Genomic DNA, 23786 nt, shown 5'->3' with positions numbered 1-23786 from the left:
TGCCTTTGATTCTTTACTGTAGCCGATGAAGATACACTTCTCGCTATGATCATCAAGTTTCTTCCTTCTTGCTTCTAGAACTTGAGCGTAGGCGACACACCCAAAGATCTTAAGGTGCGCCACGCTCGGCTGGTATCTACTCCATGCTTCCTGTGGTGTCTTAAATCTGACACTCTTGGTCGGACACCTATTGAGAAGATAGGCAGTACATGTAACTAGCTCTGCCCAAAAATTCTTTGGCAGACTTTTCTCCTTCAGCATGGTCATCGTCATGTCAAGGATGGTGCGGTTCTTCCATTTTGTAATTCTATTTTGTTGTGGCGTGTAAGCTGCAGTGTGTTGTTGCTTAATGTCATGTTTCCTGTAATGTTCTCAAAAAACATTTGAGGTGTACTCCCTACCTCTGTCAGATCTAAGGGTTTTGATTTTAAGACCACTTTCTTTTTCAATAAGGGCCTTAAATTTTTTTAAATAGTAAAAGCAACAGACTTCTCTTTTATTACATACACCCATAATTTTCTACTGAAATCGTCAATAAAGATAATAAAGTATTTATTAGCTCCAAGAGAGATTGGCTCTAATGGTCCACAGATGTCAGTGTGAACCAACTGCAATGGTTCTCTTTTTCTTTGGGATACTCCACTTGGAAAGGACTTCCTTTGATATTTTCTAAGTGTGCATGTGTCACACACATGTTCTGGAGCTTCAATAGCAGGCAAGTCATGCACCATGCTCGATGAGGACAAAAGTTTCAGGCCACTGAAATTTAGATGGCCAAAACGAAGATGTCATATCCAAGAATCATTTTTTGCTTTTCCATAAAAACACTTCTCGAGCATTGTGTTTATATGGAGAGGAAACATAAGATTCTTCACCATCTGGACTTTCGCAATCAAACGTCCATGCATATCTCTTATGGAAAGAGAAGAGTAGTTTTCCAAGTGTATGACATACCCTTTTTCGAGGAGTTGTTTGAGACTCGGTATATTATTTTCATGTTGGGCACGTAGTACACATTGGAGATGTAGTTTGGAACACTATTCTTCTGAAAGATTTTGATTTTGCCTTTACCTTTCACCGGCATTTTTAACAAGTCACCGAATGTCACATCACCATGAACTCCTTTTGTGAGTTCCTCAAATAGTCTTTTGTTCCCGCACATGTGATTGCTTACACCTGTGTCAAGATACCATACATCTGGTCAATCACAGCCTTTCTCTTGTGAAAGGAGCACTGTGGAGTCTTCCTGGTCATGACTCGATGCTTCAGCATAGTTAGATCATTCATCGTGATCCACCGGCTTGATCCAACAATCCGAGGCATAATGGCCAAATTTGTTGCAATTCCGTCATTAAATATTTCTCATATTTTCGCGACCGCATGCGGATCAGCTTCTACCATTTGTTCTACCATGAAATTGGTAAAATTTTATTGATTTTGTGGATTGCTTGGATTATATCCACGCCCTCTTCCTCATGCACGATTGTTAGTGCCATGGCTCCCACGATGTGTATGGCCACCTCTTTGTTCATTTAGAGTCAGCTTAAACTCTAAGGCATGTTCAAGCATCGTTCATACATTCTTTTGCATTCGTTGCTCATGCACTTACAACGATCCCATCAACTCTTCAATGGACAGTTTTTTCAAGTCCTTGGATTCTTCGATCGCCACAACCACATGCTCAAACTTAATTGTGAGAGATCACAGCGCATTTTCCATGACACGTATGTCTTCAAAATTTTCATCATTTCTTTTTAAATTGTTAATAATAACAATTAGACGTGAGAAGTAATTAGAGATACTTTTACCTTCCTTCACGTACGCCGCTTCGATCTTGGCTCTTAGTGTTTGAAGGCGAACCCACTTCACTTGATCAACAACCTTGAAGATGGTGCCAAGGGTATCCCAAGCTTGCATGCTTGATGTTGCTTCGGCAATCTTTTCAAAGGTTGATTCATCCAACCCTTGATAGAAGAGGAATAAAGCCTTGTTGTATCTCTTCCTATGATTTTTAAGAGCGGTCTTTTCTTCATTGGTGAAGGCGGCTTCTTCCTCCATAGTGAGTTCTACATACCCATCGGTGACAATCTCCCATAGTTCTTGCGACTCGAACAACGCCTTCATTTGGATGCACCAATTTTCATAGTTGTCTTTTGACAACTTAAGAACCTACGGCTGGATTTTGCTCACCATCTTTATACGAACAAGCTTAATGGGTTAGACAAATTGGCTTTACTAAGCTTCTAGAAGACCCAAACAATCTTTTTTTTGTTTTTTTTAAGAAGGGCTGATTTTTATTTAAAAATGAAGGGAGAGAGGGAAGAAATAAAAGATCTGATTTTTTTTAAATGATTTTTTTTTTTTTTTGGTTGAAAAAAATAACTGCTGAAATCTGATTTTTTCTTGAACAGATTTTTTTGAAAAAAATCTGTTTTTGGCTGGAAAAAAAAAACTGCTGGAAACTTCTTCTAGAAAAAGAACTTGGTTATGATACTAGTTTGTTAGCTGTATAAGCCAGAGTTTTTCTTCGCTTCAAGATAACAGATTTTTCTTGGCTTTACAAGGCCTTAGCACAACTCAGAAAATCTGATTGTGTACAAGGAAGGAGGAGAGAGAGAAAAGAAACTAGAAGTTTTTTCAAACTGATTTTTTTTTTTCCTGTTGCATAACTTGCTTTTTTACTTGCTGCTGTGTTTCTTGCTATGCACTTGCTTGCTACAACCGGATACACAAGATGCCCATTTATAGGCATTTGAATGAAAGGTGAAAAGATTTAAAAAAAAATGCCCCTACTAGGGAGCTTCCTACATTAAATATTTCTAGAATTTACACAAAGCTTTTCATCTTCCAAAAGCATCTCCATGGGAAGTGTTGTTGTGCTTTGGAAGATGACCAGTCACAGGCAATTGCTAGGTTTTGGTTTCCAATTCCAACAGTTTCTAACATGAAAAGCGCTTAGAAAATTAAATGAATAACGTGGTTAGGCCAAATTGGACACTTACTATATTTGGCCAAAAAACATGAAGTCTAGTACTAGGAAATAGATGTCGTATATAAATAGAAAGTTTACTATTTATAGAAAGTCATGTTTAGGGTGTTTGAGTATAAAACTCCATCCTAAGTTTTAGTTCCTTATTTAAAGAGTTGTAATTTCATTTTTTTACAATCAATCAATTTATTTTGAATTTATTAGAAATTATTTCTAATTCTATCCCTCGTGAATTCAGTGAAGCTCTGCGAGGAGTCAAGAGAGCTCCATGGATTCAGAGTAGATATCCCATAAGGAAGATGCAATCGAACTCATCATGTCCCTCCCTATGTCAGAAAATGGGTGTGAGATGCGGGAGCCACACAAGAATTCACAGATATGGCTTAACACTTTCCTAAGTGTTGTATGGCTGAGCACGCCCATGGTGTGGCTGCCACAGCCATTAGAAGCCAGTTGGCATGTCTCAATTTCCTCAACTCCAATGACTGCCATGGCACTTGGAAGCGTGGCTTTTGCCTGTTCTTGCTTCTGGCAGTGTTAAGGAAATACAGAAGTTTTCGTTGCTACTAATTAAGGCTACTAAAGCATTTTTGGAATTCAAAATAGAAATTGATCATACGAGCAATGATGTAGACATGGCAGAGAGCGTAACACTTTTTCCACTGGATAATCTGTTATACATGGATGAGGAGGAAATCTTCGACATGCCAGGATTGTTGCCAACATGGTGGAGGGGTTGCTACTTTCTCTGCCCCCATGTGTCCACTAGAAGTGGATTGTCTGGTGAACAACTCACTACAGATATCCTTGGCCACAGGGTGTGTTATGATTTGATTAATAGACCATATACTGCTATTGAAGGGGTACATGATCAAATACATAATCCATTGAACAACTTTCAAACATGCTTTTCATGTCTCATAGTAGACAACAAGGCATTATCCAATTACATCCTGTCACACTGGATATCCCTAGTGATTAGGTCACCAAGAAGACAACCTTATGATTGATTGACCAAGCAACTTGGTGATGTAATCACCATGGGTATATATCAACGGATTTGATTTAAATCTGGTTTCATTGTCAGAAAAATATCTGCGTTTAGACTTGGAATTGACCTTTTATATTTTTTATTTTTTACTATTTTGGTGAGCCTTTTGTTTTGCAAATTGAGCCAAAAATCTCCATCATATGCATCAATTGGAATTGTAAATCTTTTCAGAGGTCTGGAATAACTCATTCTACCAGTTAATCTTTTTATTATTTTTTGATAAAAAGTAGTAAATGAATTCGAAAAAGAAAACCAACACAGTTGAAACAGATTAATGACCTAATACATCCATATTTACAAGATTTCAAATTAGATTCAAAGAAACAATGCACCTTCCTTATATCTTGACCAAAATAGAGTCACAAGCCCTCTCATGCATGGAGCTGCAACTTGGGCTCCCGTCAACCTGAACTCCACTGATTGGGTCAGATTGTCGAGGTCCTCGGGTGGGGTTTGAATTAAAAAATTAAAAGAGAGGCTAAATTTGAATTCAGGTTGGGTTCAAGTTAACCAAATTCTGTGTTAGTTAGGTTCGATAAGGTTTAGTTGGGTTAAGTATGAGTATATAGTATAGACTTTGGGTTGGGTTCAGGTTAGGCACTTTGGGTGGAAATTAGGTTAGGTTTTGGTCCTTAAGAGGATCGTTTGGGATTGGGTTGACTCTTAACCCAACCCAATCCAACTTGACTCAACCAACTCGGTTTGCACTCGTACCTCCTCATGCTTGTTTGCAACCCACCATTTTGTGTGTATACTGTTTAATCCACACACTAAGAAAGCCCCATCATGATAGTAGGAGACTTAAAAATCAAGCCTACCATGACCATTATATTAAAATTATGACACCAAAATGACTATGAATTTATTCACTTTTATGAGCCTATATGACTCATGTTTCACATGCTAATAAGGCCCAAGTGCTAGTGAACCCTTAGAGGGGTATTTTTGACATTTCTCACATGAAAGAGTGGCTTTTAAGGTAAGTTATGTTAGGGTTAAGAGAGAATTATAACTTTTTTATTATTGTCCTTTTTGATAGCCTTTAATAAAGAGAGAGAGAGAGAGAGAGAGAGAGAGAGAGAGAGAGCGTGCTGGTTTTGGATGTAAGTTCTCCATTTCCTATAATCTTAGCTAAATAGTAGATTGATCGTCACTTTGTACCATGGTTTTTTCCCGCAAGGGTTCTCCACATAAAAATTGTGTTTTTTATGTGTTTGCTTGGATTTTTATTTTCTGTTATTTGTTTCAATCCAAATTAAGGTGCTTCTGCAAGGCCGAAACTCCAACAAGTGGTATTAAAGTAAGATTGGTTTGTTAGTTTGGATTTGAGATATGATGTCAAAGGGATCGAATGTGAAGTTCAAAATAAAGAAATTTATAGGTAAAAACAATTTTGAACTATATATAGAGATTTAATTTGGTAACCCCCCCCCCCCCCCCCCCCAAAGTTCAACAAGGGCTGCAGTATGCACTCCTTGGGAAAGCGCATCATCCGAAATATGTGAAGGAAGAAGATTGGGATGAACTTGATCAAAGAACAATTGGTACAATTTAATTGTGCTTGGCCGATGAAGTCCTTTACAATGTCATAGATAAGACAACTATTGTAAATTTATGAGCGAAATTGGAAAGTATTTATATGACAAAATCTCTCACCAATCATTTATTTTTGAAGAGATAGTTTTATAATATGAAGATGGTAGAAGGGCTGAATTTATCTGAGCATATTGACATGTTCAACAAACTAGTTTGTAAATTGATGATTGCTGATGTTAAGATCAAGGAGGAAGATAAAGTCATAATTTTGTTGACATCTCTCCCCAAGTTATTCAAGTATCTAGTTGATGCTCTTTGTCATAATATGGATACTTTGGATATCAAGACCATTATCACAACCCTTCAGTTGAAGCAATTTTGACAACAAAGTAGCAGTGAAGGTACCTCTATGGGCATTGTTTGTTTGGGGAAAGCCATCTGAGCGAGAGAATGGTAAATTGTGATCTACATCTAAGTCAAGAAGTAAAGAAAAGTTGAAGTGTTGAAATCGTCAAAGAGTGAGACATTTAAAAAAGGACTATTAGCTTTCCAAAGTTCGTGAGGATGAGAAATCAGATGATTCGTTAAAGGAAACTAATTCAATTGAATATGGTGAAAGCTTAGATAGTTATGATGTATTATTGGCTACCAAGACTAGGAATTTCTATCAGGGATGGATCTTGGATATAGGAGCATCATACCATATGTGTCCTCATCAGAGTTGGTTTACCACATATATCGAGTGTAATGGAGGGCTAGTTCTTATGGGCAATTATCATAATTGTAAGATGATTAAAATTTGTTCAATTCAGTAACATCTTGTCCCTACCATATATACTTGGGTATTGGATGTCCGCAAATGTTACCCTAAATTTGTTCTATTTAATATATATGTTTATGTGCCGCACATGCTCATATGTGTGTCTTAACTTGAAAAACCTAAAGGTGTGTCAGTGAGTCTTTAGTGCTTAGAACCCGAACCTACAATATAACACCCAACTAGAACATTTAAGGCTTAGAACAACCATATAATCATTTTTGGTCAACCCTAAAACTCTTAGGTTCTGCTTAAGCCCCATTTCAAGTAATTAAATTATTATCATATCAGTCTGATCGACACCCCTGTCGATTCGACCGACTTGTGCAAACCAAGAAACCAGAGAAAACAATGTTTAGGAGGTCCGAACGAATGATCCATCGGTTCCTATCAGTCCGATCGACATAAGTCATCGGTTCAACTGATAGTGCATGTTTAGTTGTGATAATAAGACTCGCGAACATAACCCTGAGACCCGTTGGGACTATAAAAGCCCCTTCTTTTATTTTTATTTTTTATTCTCAAACTCATTTCCTGGCCCGAGAGAGAGAGAGAGAGAGAGAGAGAGAGAGAGAGAGAGAGAGAGAGAGGCCCCCAAACACTAAAGTAGACTTCTTCTGCATTGTCCCCATCGATAGCTCTTCGTCTGTGAGCCAATAGGTCCCATCTCTGATAAGTAAGCAACCCCTCAGGCCCTACATGCATACGCTCTTGGTTTTTCTCTAAATTTGAGGATGATTAGGCGAGGAACCTCTCTTGTTTCCTCAAATTTGGGTGTCTTGAATGTCATGTGTCCATGCATGTTAGATTTAGGGTTGCTAGTCACGCGCATGTGTTGCATTTGGGCTTAGCATCGTCAAATCGTTCCTTGCAGGTATCGAGTTTCGATTTGGGTCGGCTCAGTTAGGTAGGTGAGTTAATCCCCAAATTTCAAGTTGCTTAAGGCTTGAAATAGAAATTAACATAAGGTTAACGCAATTTATACGAAATCGTTTGTAGGTACTAAGCTTTCCCCAAATTCTAGCCGTTCAAAATGCCTAATTCTAGACACTAGTTGGAGAAGGTGAAGATCTATCCTTCAAGATTTTCCTGATATCTTAGTTCGATAATTTCTTTTGTATATACTTCGTTTTATTTCTTAGAAATTATATGTAATTCTTGAATCATGCTTACAGGTATTATTTTGAATAATTTCTTTGAATACGAAGTCTAGCATGTTTCTTTCATGTGACTTATGTTAGCTTCTTCATATGCTTGGAATAAAGGGTATTTGTATGGTTTCAATTGCCACCTTTGTAAACTAATTATGTGGTTTTAACTATTGCTTTTATAAATCGACAAAGGTGTACCTTGAACTAGTGGCTTGGCTTATCGAAATTTATTTGAACCTAACAATGGATTCCAATATGAACGTATATAACTAGATTCTGAGAAGTACATTAGTCGCTTACTTAGCCACTTACAGAAATTTATAGTGATCAAGTAAAATTAGAGGGTGGGTCTCTTTCTCCGAAGATGGGTTACTTTATGCCTTCCACAAGAAAGGACTTTCATAATACTAGTGAAATCAAATAGAAGAAAAAACTTACAATCGGTCACTAGAACAACTGTATGAGCATAGATTTGGAAAGAACTGTATGAGGGCATCTCTTGAAAGAACTGCATGATTTTGGATAAAGAATAAATCCAATGTATGAGTATAGATTTGGATTATAACTAAGAACTATCATTTTTGGATTATCGCTATTTCTAAGATAAGCTGAGATAAAAGATATTTATATCTATATTGGATTGTAGATTGGATATATTGCTCTGTTGAATTCCTCTATTACTTATAGAGTTTTGCTATGCAGGTTATTTTTCTAGATCATTCTTTCATTACTGCAACGGTTACAGTTATCGATCGAAAAGGCTTTCTCTAAATCATTTTTTTTTTTTTACGTTTCTCTTTTGCGATTGTTTTCCTTCTGTCATACAAGCCTTGCTCCTTTCAGTCGCCTTTTATACCTTTGATTGCTCGACCGCGTTTCTCTCTTCGCTCGTTAGACTTTTGAGTAACTTGGCCATATCATTCCCTCGACCATCCACCAATGTGTAAAATTAAACTTACATCAGATATGATTCCGAAAAAAGTACTACAAGTATTTTGAAAATATTTTCATCCATTTCTTCTCATACAATGCCACATGTTGCTCTCCTATTAACTTTTCCAAAATAGCCAAAAAATAGGGTACAACAACGGCATACATATGAAATGAGACCATTAATTATGTAAGCCCTATTCTCCCTGAGAATATTAGATGTTACAAGGGTGTTACCATTACCATGGGGCTCACCTTGATGATTATATGTATATATATATCCACACCATCCATTTGTTTCTCCAGGCCATAGAATGTGTTCCTAAAATTTAAATAGATTTAAATCTAAGGTGGACTGTACCACGGGAAATAGTTATGATTGCGTGCCTCACCATTAAAAATTCCAAATGGCCCATCATAAGGCTTGTGTAATGTTTTATTTTCCATCCAACCTGTTAATAATTTCAAGAATACTTGGATGAAGGGAAACACACAAAGATCAGCTTGATCTAAGACTTTTGGGGCCCACAAAATGTTTTTAATGGTCATTCATCACTATTTCCAGTGGTGTGGTCTGCCTGAGATTGTTATCTTATTATGGTTTGGGATTGAATCTTAAAATAAGATGGAAAAACAGATGGATGGCGTGAATATACAACAAATACATCAAGGTGGGCCCCACACGGTTACGGTAATAGCTAATCCGCTCCCTAATCTCCCGGCCTGGAAATTTACCCGATCCAACGTTCTAAACCGTTGGGGCGGTCACACACATTGTTTGTTACGGTAAGTTTGAGCGATGTCCACCATTCTATATCAAGGTGGACCATGTAACTAACGTAAGTGATGCCATCTTGCCGGTCTCATCTCGTGCCATATTCTGACCGGTTGGCGGTAAGTCCTCCTTACGTGGACCAATTAGAACAAGTCCCATGAATCCCCTCTTTCTATCACACGGTATTTCCCATGTTTGCAACACGACTAAGATAGCACAATCGCCCACTTAAGTGCCTTCTCTTGTAAGTCTTACCAAGCCTTTTCAGCCGGCTATGTACGACGCGTTTTTAATAATAAATATCAGACGGCTGAGATCAAGTGACGTCATGCCAAAAAGGTATTCCATGTCTCTATCTATCTGCCCCAAAGACACGGATAAGTGCTTTGCCCCTTCACTTTGGTCAAAAGCTATTTGGGTCCGACAGAGATGCCTGTGACAAATCCACTCCGTCCATCAGTTTCTCAATATAGCAATAGTATAGTAATCCTGAAATAAGCCAGATCCACAACTCATTTGGGCTACCAACATGAAACAACGGGGATTGAGCGCCCACCATTGGACACTTCACGGGGGCACAAGTGTTTCAGATGAGGATGATATCTGTCCATCCAGTTTATCCCAGTTGTAATAACCTTAGGAACGGTTTGGATGGTATATAAGCATCATGGCCTGCTTCAAGAAATCTCCAACGGTGGACGTTTCCATTCTCAATGTTTCCTGCTGTGTTGTCCATATGAGATTTAGATCAGCTGATTTTTGGAATTTTATACATAGATGAGCTTTAGAAACTGATGGACGGAGTGGATTTCTCACGGACATCTCTGTGAGCCACTTATCTTCCCACGTAAAGGCACCAGCGTAGGTTCCTGCCTTCTTCCGTCGTCCATGAGGTTTGCGTCACGCGTGACTCCTAACACGCGTGTGCGATATCCGACCCACGTGTGGGTGGAAGCGGATTGGCTGATGTACCACACATCAGTGATATAGCTGGTGTGGGTACGTGTCGTGCGAAGACGAAAGCTGACACTCCTCGAGGTCCTAGTTGTACGAACGGTACAAAGGAGATCAAAGTTAAGTGGGCCTCGCAGTGATGTATTTATCATATCCACAACGTTCATTCATTTTTCAAGATCAATTTAAAGGATTAGATTAAAAAAATATTGAATATATCCATAACTCAATTGGACCACACCACAAATAGCAGCAAGATAGTGATTTTCACCGTTAAAACATTTATGAGGCTCATCATAACTTTTATTTTCCATACAATCTGTTCGTAAGGTCAAAAAGAGCTGGATGAAGAGGAAAAATAAATACCATATTGACCCAAAATTTCTGTGACCTCGATAAAGGTTTCAATGGTAGACGTTCAATCCCCCACTGCTTTTTTCAGTGTGGTCCACTTTATATTTAGATCTCTTATTTTTCACGTCAAGCCTTAAGACGAGCTCTCCAAATGGATGGACGGTTTGGATATAACATACACCTCGTGATGGGATCATAGAATTTGCTGACGTCAATACATCAGCTATATCGCGGAAACGGATCAGCTACTCCCCCTGCCACCGGCCAATGGCTGATGGTTGGTGCTCTGTGGGCCCCATCATGATGTATGTGTTTCATTCATTCCGTCCATATATTTTTCTAGATGAGTTCATGGTAATACACAAAAAAATGAGATATATCCCAGTTTTAAGTGGACCACATTACAGAAAATATAGTGCTGAATGAACTTTGACCATTAAAAACTTTTTGGGGTCATAAAAATATTAGATCAAGTTGATTTTTTTTTCCCTTAATCAATAGATTAGATGTCAAATAAACAGTACAATGGGCCTTAGGAGGATTCAAATGGTGGATATCCAATCACTATTATTTTCCTTTAGTGTGGTCCGCTGAGATTTACATCCCTCTAATTTTTGGGATAATGACTTAAAATGATATTTAAAAATGAATGAATATAATAGATAAAACGTATATATCATGGTAGGGCCCACGGAGCACCGACCACGAGCTCCGAGGCTAATGTCAGGGGAAGTAGCCAATCCGTTTCCCTGTATCGCTGGTGCGTGGTACACCAGTTCCGTGTGGGGTAGACTTCCTGCGAACATGACGTGTCCTAAAAATCAGTCGCGTCCCGTCCACCTGTCCCACCTAGACAAGCGTACGGCTTGGACGCTCACACGTGCGCCGAAAGTTTGCCGCTCGAACGTACACCGTAAAACCATTTTTCTAACATAATCGTCACTTCCTCGCAGATACCTGGTCAAAGTCAAAGAGAAACTGTCCAGAACCGACCAGAACAACCTTTTCAAAATTAATTCAGGTTAATTGCTTTCTTTATTGCATCTTCTTCAGATACGTTTGCTATATAGAGTCATAAATCGAAAGAGCCACACAACCTTCATTCACACACCATCATACGTGTATGCATACGAAGCATCTTCTGCACTCCTCGCCTCATATAAAATCCTTTTCACTTCCTCTTATTTTCACAAGAAAAGTTGCAGATCCCATGATCTCGACACTTCAACTTCTTTCTACTCTCACTAATTTCCCTATGCAGGCCTCCAGCTACAGCTCCAACTTCCGACCATATGGCCGACCAGAGAACTCATCACCGTCCAGCAGTGGCACCCATCAAGGTGTTTCGGATGAGGAGATGATCGCCACCATCGAGACCAGTCCTCCTAAACGGCGGGCCGGACGGATGAAATTCTGCGAGACAAGACATCCCATCTACAAGGGTGTCCGGCAGAGGAATGGAGGGAAGTGGGTGTGCGAGATGCGGGAACCGTACAAGAAGACGAGGATATGGCTCGGGACTTTCCCAACAGCTGAGATGGCTGCACGTGCCCATGATGTAGCCGCCCTGGCCCTTAGAGGCCGATCGGCCTGTCTCAATTTCGCCGACTCTGTTTGGCTTCTGCCCGTTCCTGATTCTAGCAGTGTTAAAGACATTCAGAAAACTGCGGCTGAGGCCGCGGAAGCATTCCGTCCTTTGAAATCTGCCGCCAAAGCATTCCATCCTTTGAAATCTGAAATCAATAGAAGGAATGAAGCAGACCCAACGAAGAGTACTGTAAACATTTCCTCACCGGAGAATGTGTTGTACATGGATGAGGAGGCGATTTTCGACATGCCGGGATTGCTTGCCAGCATGGCAGAGGGGCTGCTGCTTTCTCCACCTCCATTTGTCGCATGGGATGACGTGGAAGCATGTGCTGACGTGTCTCTATGGAGCTATTCGATTTGATCCGGAAGGGCGCAGACAATGAGAGAGAGGGTGGGGCCCACCCCTTTAAAGATGTAATATCCCACTTTGACTTGGGGTTAACTTTTTACTATTTTTTAGGGCCACTATTTTTTGTACATATTGGCCCAAAAATCTCCATCATATGTGGCCATTGGAATTGTAATATTTTGATTCAAAAGGTATGAAACGATCAAATTCCACAATTTTCCGCAATTCAAAAATTCAACTTGACTTTGATGTCCATACCGAGTTGACATTAATTTTGGATGACACTCAATTAGTAAATAATAATTAAATTATCGAGAATTTTAATTTATAAAAAAATGAATACGAGGATACAGATATCTTGCATGGCATATTTGTATCCGTTTAAAAATAAACACTCAGCGAGTTACTCGGTTTGACTCGATCGCCGACTAATCAAGGCTGGCTGAGTCATAACTCAGTCGAGCTACCGAGCGAGTTTCAAGTGGAAATCCTTTCCACTTGGAAGCTTTGTTTATCTGGTTTTAAAGAATACAGGAGGCCAAAAACCAAGTAGATACAAAACTCAAGTGATCAGCTACCCTTCACAAAACAGCAGGGAATGTGGGGTGACAGTAGTTTTGTATGGGTTGATATTTATACATATAGCCTAATGCAGAAAGGAAATCAAGTGCATCCAACCCGTGGTGTAACCTTTAAGCATATCAACCAGATTTGTAAGACTGTTATCATAATGTATCTATTTATCCATGTCATTTATTGCTTTTCTAAGATCATGTTAAAGTACGGGCTGAAAATGAAGCAGAACTAATGCTCTAAATGACCACACCAAATAGTAAGCTTAGGTTGCATGCACAAAGCATTAAATGCAAGTTACTTTACATAGTCATCTTGTGTGTGGGGTCCACTATAGCATTCTCATCTTGTGTGTGTGGTCCACTATAGCATTCAAGGGTCATCTCTTGTGTGGCCCACTAGAGCATTAGATCTGACTCATTTTTGGGCTCATATATGTTATCTTAGAAAGGAAATGGATGGCATGGATAAACAGATCATACATAATGGTGGCCCCCACGACGGCACTACATTCACTAGTTCCACACGCATGAAAGGTGCACACGTTCACACGTAGGACACATGCATCAATAAGTAATACAAGAGTGTGATATGAGCTTTCCATTAGATGAGGGATGAGGTATACATTTTAGATCTTGTATAATAGAAATGGGCCATTTTACTGCTCAGATGGGCGGCAGCATGCCAAAATAAATGAATGGCTAGAAAATGATTTCTTGCAGCCAATTAATTATCTTGTACGTTGTGGCCCACCTGAAGAGTGAAATTGCCTGATTTTGTAATCACAAGATCTAGGCATTATTTTCCAAACTAATGGAAAGCACACGTCCCATACTCATCTTTTATACTTGCACGTGTAGCTGTGCGTATGTGACCGGCTGTACACGCGGGTGGAAATAGCAAACCTCGATCAGACAACAGTCTTCGTTTCCTAGATTCTCCCCGAACTGTCCTATACGGGCTACAGAAATTAGCACCGACAAAATGACGTGGCGATTTGTGTCCCACACTTGAAGGAGCGGCTTAGGTTCGGCCGGTGCCTCACCCAACACGGTAAGGCGCTGACCGTGAATCCCAACTTGATCGTCCAAATCTTAGATGGACCACACCATAGGAAACAGCATCGATTGACCACTAAAAGCTTCTCATGGGTCAAAAGTTTTGGATTAAGCTGATATTTGTGTTTTCACTTCATTTAAGTTCGTATGATTTTATCTACAGAGTGGATGACAAATAAATATTATGGTGGGACCTAAGAAGTTTTTAATGTTAGACATTTAATCACCGCTGTTTCCCACCGTGTGGTTCACTTGAGATTTAAATCAGTTTCATTTTTAAGTTCATGCCCTAAAATATGCTGGCAAAACGGATCGACCGTGTTGATATGCCCTAAAACATGCCGTCTCCAACAGTGAAGAAGGTCAGGCACGGAGGCGGATTAGCTACCGACAGGTTGAGTAGCCAGACCCAAGTGACGTCACGAAGTTATGTGGGCCCACTATGATGCATGTGTTGCATCCACACCGTCCATCAATTTGGAGAGATCATATTAAAGAAGGATACAAATAATGAGGCATACAAATCTGGAGTAGACCCCACCACACATAAAAGAGTTGGGAGAGTGAGGCCCACCGTTGAAACCTTCCTAAGGTCCACCATGATGTTTATTTGAGATCCAACTTGTTTTTAAGTTAACACACGCATGAAAGGGAAAACACAAATATCAAATTAATCTAAAACTTTTGTGGCCCTTAAAAGTTTTTAAGGGTGGGCGTTACTCTCCCCACTGTTTTCTGTGGTGGGTCTACTCTAAGTTTGGATCTTACTAATTCTTTGTATCATGACCTAAAATGATCCCTACAAATGGATGGACGGTATGGATACAAAACATATACCACGGTGGGGTTCATATAACTCCGTGATGTCACTTCAGTAGCGAGTCAGTAGCTAATCCGCTCCCGTCAGGCACCCATCTCTTCTTCATACACAGTCCGTGGGTAAGCAACTGCTACTCCGTGTGCGCACCTCACCTCGCATAAAACCACCCGTTTGATTTCCACTTCCTTTTGCGGCAACTTCACTCGCATGTTCCAAAACCAACTCAATTCAGCTTCTTTCTGCACTCACTCTCCCAATGGAAACCTTCGGATGATGAGACAATTGCCACCGTAGATCCCTATCCTACTTAAATGGCAGGCCAGACGAAACTCCGTGTGACGCGGCATCCCATATAGGCAGAGGAGCTACCCAAGAATGGCTCGGCACTTTCCTGACACCTTAGAGGACCCAGCACGCCCATGATGTGGCTGTGACGTCCCTTAGAGGCCGATTGGCCTGTCTCAATTTCGCCCACTTAGCATGGCTTTTGCCTGTTAGTGCTTCTGGTAGTGTTAAGAACATACAGAAGGTTGCTGCCAAAGCATTCTGAGGTTCAAAATTAGATATTAATACGATCAATGGATTTCTCTGCCTCCATGAGTCCACTGGAAGTGGATTGCCTGGTGATCGACTCACCAGAGATATTCACCAATGATTTGTTAGACCACATGCCATTGTTAGAGATTAAGAAAGGAAAAGCAAAAGAGAGTTTCAACCAACTAATTAATAACACTGGACGCTAGCGAGCCGTCACAGGATCGTGTCAGGCAGTCTACATGGGCACATGTGTGAAGCCTCATAAATGGGAGGTAAATAGGATCGAACGGTCACTATCACAAATCATGAAAAGATGAGGCTGTAGACATAACTAGTCCTGAGCATGATTGGGACCCGAAATGAACTGCGGGGCCTGGCTCTCCCAAGATCCACTTCGACATGCCAAAATAAGTGTGGGTCGCTCGTTGTAATTCCGCTAGGTATGAAACTATAGGAAATTATTTGCCTCACTAGGCTTAAGGCTTATTGTGGGTGGCAAATCAAGATAGTGCTTAGAACCACTCAACTTGAGCCAGAAACTAAATGCTTGAAACGAGCGATTTTCCTGAGCGTAAATTTAAAACTTAAGTGAAATAGGCTTTGGTCTTTCGCGAAGTTGCCACTTTCAGACCGTCAAATTGTGACCAAACTCGAGGTACGAGTAAAGAATATTTTTCCGCTTGAATCCATATAGTTGCATCTCCGATCGATTGCCAACGACCATCCATCATAAATGGAGTTTCCACGGTTAATCGAAGCATTCGATCTCCACCCGATTTTAACCAATCACGGATCCTATGATGGGGTACTTGCCCTTTGGTGTGGATGAGCGAACGGGCCCCCAAAGAAACCCTGTGAGCCAAAACCCAACCCACCAAGGGAAAGTATAATAGAAAAGATGCCCCCATAGCCATAAAATCTGAGACTATAAAAAGCTTAGATATTCACTCCCTCACGAGAGATTGTTATCTTCTTAAGGTTTGGGATTGAGCCCAAAAATTAGAAAGATGGCATGCATATATAATAAATATATCAAGGTGGGCCCTACACGGTTAGGGTAACAGTTAACACCTAATCTGCTCCCTAATCTCCTAGCCTGAGAATTGCCCCGATCCAATGATCTAAACCATTGGGGTGGTCGCACACATATTGTTTGCCACGATGAGGTTGAGCGATGCATGTCCACCATTCTATATTAAGGTGGACCATGTAACTAATGTAAGTGATGTCATCATGCCCGTCTCATTTCCTGCCATGTTCTGACCGGTTGGCGATAGGTGCACCTTAAGTGGACCAATTAGAGCAAGTCCCATGAACCCCCTCTTTCAATCACACGGTATTTCCCATGTTTGCAACACGACTAAGATAGAATGGCCCACTTAAGTGCCTTCTCTTGCAAGTCTTGCCGAGTTCCCTTTTCAAGGGCGCGCACAACGCGTCTTTGGTAATAAATATCACAGGGTTGGTTCTTGTGGTCAGAAGCTCTTTGGGTCCCACAGAGATTCCTGTGAGATATCCACTCCGTCCATCAGTTTCTCAATATCATAATAGTACAGGAAGCTAGAATTAAGACATACATAACTCATGTAGGCCACGCCACATGAAACAAAAGGGATTGATCACTCACCATTGGACACTTTGCGGGGCTCAGAAGTTTTGGATGCATATGGTTTATCCCAATGTTGATAACCTTAGGAACAGTTTGGATGGCTTATAAACATCATGGCCGGCTCTAAGAAAGTTTGGATAGTAGATGTTTCTATTCTCAATGTTTCCTTTTATGTGGCCCACCTGAGTTTTAGATCTAACTGATTTTTAAATTTCTGTCCCATCGTAAGCTTTAGAAACTGAGAGACGGAGTTGATTTCTCACGGGCATTTCTGTGAGCCCACTTATCTTCCCACGTAAAGGCACCAGCGTAGATTCTTGCATTCTTCCTTAACTCCATGAGGTTTACGCCTCATGCGCGATTTGTACCAAGCTTGTGCGAGTTCTGATATACGTTTGGCTGTATATGTTAGATCCACACCCTCCATCCATTTTTTCAGATCAGTTTAGTGCATGATATACAAAAATGAGGTAGATCTAAAACTCAACTGGACTACACCACATGAAACGGTGGGAATTAAATGCGGATCATTGAAAACTTTTTAGGGCCCACTGCTGAGGTTTTTTGTCATCTAACCTATTCAAAAGGTCAAACAGAGTTGGACCAAAGGAAAACACAAATATCAACTTGATGAGAGCCTTCTGTTACCCAAAGAAATTTTCACCAGCAAGCGTTCAATTCTCATTCTTTTCTGTGGTGTAGCGAATTTGAGGTTTGGATCTGTCTCATATTTGGGATTATAAACTGAAATGATTTGAAAAAATTATCAGATGGTGGGGATTTAACATATACAACATGGTGGGCCCCTGATAATGCCACACTCAAAATTGTCTGGTTTTCTTCTTTCTTTGCGGTGTCCGACTGCCTGTTGCACGCAACACAACAAGCAGCGGGCAGCATTGACTTGTGAAGTACCGTATGCTCCATCGTAATGTATGTGTTAGATCCACACTGTCCATTCATTTTTACAAATCATTCTAGGTGTGAATCAAAATGGGGAAAGATCCGAAGCTCAAGTGTACCACACCACATGAAAAAGTGGGAATTGGATGCTTAGCGTTGAAAACCTCTTAAGCTCATCATGTTGTTTATTTGCCATCTGACCTATTCATAATATTACACAGACTTGATGACGAGAAGCACAAATATCAGCTTGATCCGTGCCCTTTGTGTTCCCAGGAATGCTAGGCCTTCAATCAACAATATTTCTTCTGATATAGTCTATTTGAGCTTTGCATCTATCTCATTTTTTACATCATGCCCTTGAATGATTTGAAAAAAAAGTTGGACAGTGTGGATCTAACGTATAAGCCATGGTGGAGCCCAAAGTAACTCTACACATCAACTATGCACGAAAAGAAGAAATTCGGACAAGTTTCAGCACGCGGAACTTCTATGAGCCCCATCATGATTTTTTGTTAGATCCACACCGTCCAACCATTTTTTTCAGATTATTGTATTGCAGAGACCAGAAAATGAGTCAAATACAAAGCTAAAGTGAAGCACACCATATAAAATACTAGGAATTGTATACCTACGGTCAAGAAAGAGGAGATACGTATATTTACTAAGTATACATTTCTTTTCCCTCGCAGATAGAAAAGTTGGTCAAAAGTCAAAGAAAAGCCCTCCAAATAGAAGGAATGAAGCGGATCCGGTGAAGTGTGTAAATCTTTCCCCACCGGAGAATGTGTTGTACATGGATGAGGAAGCCATTTTCGACATGCCGGGATTGCTTGCCAGCAGGGCAGAGAGGCTGCTGCTTTCTCCACCTCCATATGTCCCATGGGATGACGTGGAAGGAGGTGATGACGTGTCTCTATGGAGCTACTCAATTTGATCCGGAAGGGAGCAGATATTGAGAGAGAGGGGGTGGGACCCACCTCTTTAAAGATGTAATATCCCACTTTGACTTGGGGTTGACTTTTTTAGTATTTTTTTGATGCCCACTATTTTCAGATTATTGTATTGCATGGTCAAGAAAATGAATCACATGCAAAGCTCAAATGAACCACACCATATAAAATACTTGGAACGACGTCCACCAATGACTGATCTAACATATAAGTCATCAGGACTGACATCCACCAATGATGAACGACGGCGCACTAACCCCTTATGCCTTTCACACAGACGACCCTTCGCAGATAAAAAAATTGGTCAGAAGCCAAAGAAAAGCCCTCCAGAAACGACCATAGCTGCCATTTCGAACTTAACTCACGTCATCTCTTACGTATTCCATTTTATCCATCAGATGAGTCAGACATTTGCTGTAGAGTCATAAATCTACATACTCAGATAGCCTTCGTTCACGCAGCTAGATACGTCAGCTCGGCCATCCTCCGTGTATGCGTACGAAGCGCCTTCTACGCATCTCGCCTCATATAAAATCCTTTGAATTTCCACTTCCGCAACTCCCACGATCGACATACTTCTGCTTCTTTCTACTTTCACTTTCCCTATGCAGGCTTCCAGCTACAGCTCCAATTTCCGACCATATGGCCCACCGGAGTACTCAACACCGTCCTACAGTGGCACCCATCAAGGTATCTCGGATGAGGAGATGATCGCCACCATCGAGACCAGTCCTCCTAAAAAGCGGGCTGGACGGATGAAATTCCGCGAGACAAGACATCCCGTCTATAAGGGTGTTCGACAGAGGAATGGAGGGAAGTGGGTGTGCGAGATGCGGGAACCGTACAAGAAGACGCGGATATGGCTCGGGACTTTTCCGACGGCTGAGATGGCTGCGCGTGCCCATGATGTGGCTGCCATGGCCCTTAGAGGCCGATTGGCCTGTCTCAATTTCGCCGACTCTGTGTGGCTTCTACCCGTTCCCGCTTCTGGCAGTGTTAAAGACATTCAGAAAACTGCTGCTGAGGCCGCCGAAGCATTCCGTCCTTTGAAATCTGCTGCCGAAGCATTCCGTCCTTTGAAATCTGAAATCAATAGAAGGAATGAAGCAGACCCAGCGAAGCATGTAAATCTTTCCCCACCGGAGAATGTGTTGTACATGGATGAGGAAGCCATTTTCGACATGCCGGGATTGCTTGCCAGCATGGCAGAGGGGATGCTGCTTTCTCCACCTCCATATGTCCCATGGGATGACGTTGAAGTAGGTGCTGACGTGTCGCTATGGAGCTACTCAATTTGATCCGGAAGCGGGAAGACATTGAGAGAGAGAGGGTGGGGCCCACCCCTTTAAAGTTTAATATCCCACTTTGACTTGTGGTTGACATTTTTATTTTTATTTTTGTCGATATTGGTCCAAAAATCTCAATCACATGTAGCTAATCGAATTGTAATATTTTGATTAGAAAGAAATGAAGCAAGAAAATTTTACATTTTTCTATAGTTCAAAAACCCAAAATTCAACTCAATGTCCAACCGGGTCAATTTAACCTGAAGATTTGATTCAACTCAATTTTATATTTAATAAATAAGTTGTTGAGAATTTTGAATAATAATTGATTTTTAATATAAGTATTAAAATTTAAATACAAGGATGCAAATGAATTGCATGTCTTGTTGTATCCATTTAAAAATGAGAACAGACCGAGTGACTCAGTTTGAGTTAACCGAGTCATAGAGCTGGTTCGATGTAGTGAGTTTCTAATGACTTGGCTCAAAATCTTATCGAGTCAAGTTGATTAGACCAAGTTTCGAGTCTAGTCATCTAATTTTAAAACTATGCAATCTTCATTTGATTGTGACTTTCAATTTAAGGCCTGTAAATAAACACAGTTATGAAAAGAAATACCAGGAATCAGCTAAAGAAAAGGACCCAGTACCAGTGGCTAAGATCTTTCAATCTTGGAGTTTTAGGATGAACGTCCATCCAAGAAAATGATTTGGGTTAGCATCCATGGCCCCACTTACGAGAATTGAAAACCCAAAAGTATCATGTAAAAGGTTTGTGCAGCATGGTATATTTTTATTCCTGCTACAATTTATTTTTAAAAGTGGAAACTCATCGACTGGACCCTATACATTCAAGCAGTCAATCAGTGCCTATACTGCATGTATACTCAAATATTCTATCAGCCTTAAGTGGTCTCTAGTTGGTGACCAATTAAAATCGTGATCTTCTACTTGCCTCAAATAGAAAAGCCTATTTTTTGCAGTTACATGATTAGTCCACATTATCACTTGTTGGGGACAAAAAGTACAAGTCCGCAGACTCAGACTTAATGCTTCGGATCACCAAAGGATGTGCCAAATCCGAGGCATGATTCGCTAGACTGAGACAAAGGTTGAGTCGGTTCGGACGACTCATCAGCATTCCGGGCATGCGGCGAACCGAGACAAAAGTTGAGTCGGTTCGGACGACTCATCAGCATTCCGAGCGCGCGTCGGGCGGACCTCCTTACCAGATCGAGCATCGCAAGATCAAGCCTTATCCCGAATATCTTGGGATAAGATCTCCGACCCCAAAGCTCACGGGATCGGATGAAGGTTCGAGATGGGCACGATCCTATCTCCGTGATACAAGGAGAAGATTCCGCGCACAATATCAGGAAGAGAATTCTCGTGTGATTAAATGCCCCAGCCCAGCAGCTATAAAAGAGGGACCCCTGTCACCTTGAGAGGTACGGAAAAGAATTCTCTCTAAAAAACTCCTCAATACACTTAAGACCCAGAATCCAGGCCTGACTTTGGCATCGGAGGGTCCCCTGCTCAAGCCAGGGTCTCCTTTGTCCTCTCCCTGTGCAGGTATACGAAGGTCGAAGAGGACGAACCGGATATTTTCATCAACATCACTAACATTAAATGTCTGCAAGTAAAATAGTCGAACGAATTCAAATTCATTCAATTACTAACCAGGTTGGAAGGTTGGATTAAAGTTCCAACAATAGATGACCAATTATAAAACAAGTTGCATAGGCACTGCCAAGGTGCTAAATATATAATCTTTTTTAAAATCTTTATGATCGGCATAGGAAAATTGGACTTGTTCAAATATTCCAAATGCGAGAAATATGGCCTTTTATTCTTTTTCTTTTTTTTAAATTTTCACACGTTTACAAGTAGAAAAGGCATTATTAATATTCCAAGAAAATATTGGCGGCTGATATCATGTGACATCATGCCACATCATACCAAAAAGGCATTGCGTAGACCCATAAGTCCCATTGACACCACTTGATTTGCTAACTCCACAGCGCATGGAAGACACACAAATCCACACCTAGGGTGCATGCATCATTATGCAACACGAGTGTGTGATCTGAGCATTCCATCTGATGAGGCACATGGTTGAGATCTTCTGCAATAAAAAGTGAGCTATTTCACTTCTCATATGGGTGTCAACATATCAAATAAAATGAACAGCCCATATAAATCGCCGAGGAATTTGTCTCTTCCTCTAACGAACACTGAGTCAAAAACAAATCAAAATACCCCTACACGTTTCCAAAAGACCAAAGAAGGCCTTTTAGGAGTTAATGGGGATGCAACTGCTGGCGAGCTACTTCATAAACATTCAATGCAGAATCAAGAACTGAAGAAAGTCAGCCATCCATCCTTCTTCATGCCGCTGCCTGCAATACACAGTAACCTAGACTCCGTGTGCGCGTCTCATGTTCGTACAGCTGCCACAGCATTTAGCAGCTGATTCGCCTGTGTCAATTTCATCAACTCCAGTGGCTGCCACAGCACAAGTTTTCGCTGCTGCTGAGGCTACCATAGCAATCTGGACTTCAAAATAGAAATTGATCATACGAGCGATGATGCAGACACAGCAGAGATTGTAACGCTTTTGCCACCGGAGAATCTGTTATACATGGATGAGGAGGCAATCTTCAACATGCCGGGATTGTTGCCAACACGGCGGATTTGTTGCTACTTTCTCTGCCCCAATGTGTCCACTGGAAGTGGATTGCCTGGTGACCAACTCACTGTGGATACCCTTCGTGACATGATTTGGTGTGATTTGATTAGACCACGTACTGTTGTGGTCAAATACTTAGTCCATTGAACAACTTTCAAACATGCTTTGCATGTCTCATGTTAGACAACCACGTATCGTCTAATTAAATCCTATAACATTGGGTTACAGGATATCCCTAGTGATTAGGTCACTAAGAAGGCAACCTAATGATCAATTGACCAAGCAACTTGGTGGCCTAATCACCATAGGTATCAACCGATTTGATTATGCTACGTGCTATTGTTAGACAAATATCTACCTTTAGAGTTAGAGTTGACCTTTTTTATTATTTTATTATTTTGGTGAGCCTTTTGTTTTACATATTGAGCCAAAAATCTCTATTATATGCATCAATTAATTAGAATTGTATTTTTTTTTTAAAGGGCACCTGGAGTAGCTCATTCTACCGGTTAATCTTTTTATTTTTTATTTTGATAAAAAGTAACAAATGAATTCAAAAAAGAAAACCAACACAGTTGAAACAGACTAACGACCTGATACATCCATATTTATAAGATTCCAAATTAGATTCAAAGAAACAAAGCACCTTCCTCATATCCTTACCAAAATAGAGTCGCAAGCCCTCTCATAGAGCTGCAGCTTGAGCTCCGGTCAACCTGAACTTGACTGATTAGGTTAGATTGTCAAGGTCCTTAGGTAGGATTTGGGTTTTAAAAAATGCTAAATTTGAATTCAGGTTGGGTTCAGGTTGAGCAAATTCTATTTTTATTAGGCTCAGTAAGGTTCAACTGGGTTAAGTCGAG

The 23786-nt window shown here is 40.6% G+C and overlaps 3 protein-coding genes across 3 annotated transcripts; all 3 read left to right on the top strand.

Moving 5' to 3' along the window:
• Positions 1-11688: 11688 nt before the first annotated feature.
• Positions 11689-12713, top strand: LOC131248486 (dehydration-responsive element-binding protein 1A-like). The gene has a single exon (XM_058248769.1). It carries the CDS (start codon positions 11768-11770, stop codon positions 12506-12508), a length of 741 nt encoding a protein of 246 aa, XP_058104752.1. The 5' UTR covers positions 11689-11767; the 3' UTR covers positions 12509-12713.
• A 2812-nt stretch (positions 12714-15525) lies between these two features.
• LOC131249546 (ethylene-responsive transcription factor ERF027-like) lies at positions 15526-18933 on the top strand. The gene is made up of 2 exons (XM_058250351.1): positions 15526-15655; positions 18689-18933. Exons 1-2 carry the CDS (start codon positions 15526-15528, stop codon positions 18931-18933), a joined length of 375 nt encoding a protein of 124 aa, XP_058106334.1.
• A 358-nt stretch (positions 18934-19291) lies between these two features.
• Positions 19292-20307, top strand: LOC131249904 (dehydration-responsive element-binding protein 1A-like). Its single transcript, XM_058250642.1, has one exon. The coding sequence runs from the start codon at positions 19555-19557 to the stop codon at positions 20245-20247; it is 693 nt and encodes a 230-aa protein (XP_058106625.1). The 5' UTR covers positions 19292-19554; the 3' UTR covers positions 20248-20307.
• Positions 20308-23786: the final 3479 nt, after the last annotated feature.

This window comes from Magnolia sinica, chromosome 6, assembly GCF_029962835.1.
Source record: "Magnolia sinica isolate HGM2019 chromosome 6, MsV1, whole genome shotgun sequence".
NCBI lineage: Eukaryota > Viridiplantae > Streptophyta > Magnoliopsida > Magnoliales > Magnoliaceae > Magnolia > Magnolia sinica.
This window is presented reverse-complemented; position numbering and strand designations above follow the sequence as displayed.

Excerpts from the sequence above, each read along its gene's own strand:
- LOC131249546 (XM_058250351.1), top strand. The coding sequence starts at position 15,526 with ATGGATTTCTCTGCCTCCATGAGTCCACTGGAAGTGGATTGCCTGGTG. Across the intron at positions 15,656-18,688 it reads GAAAGGAAAAGCAAAAGAGA|ATAGAAAAGTTGGTCAAAAG; the intron begins GTTTCAACCAAC and ends TTTCCCTCGCAG.
- LOC131249904 (XM_058250642.1), top strand. The coding sequence starts at position 19,555 with ATGCAGGCTTCCAGCTACAGCTCCAATTTCCGACCATATGGCCCACCG.
- LOC131248486 (XM_058248769.1), top strand. The coding sequence starts at position 11,768 with ATGATCTCGACACTTCAACTTCTTTCTACTCTCACTAATTTCCCTATG.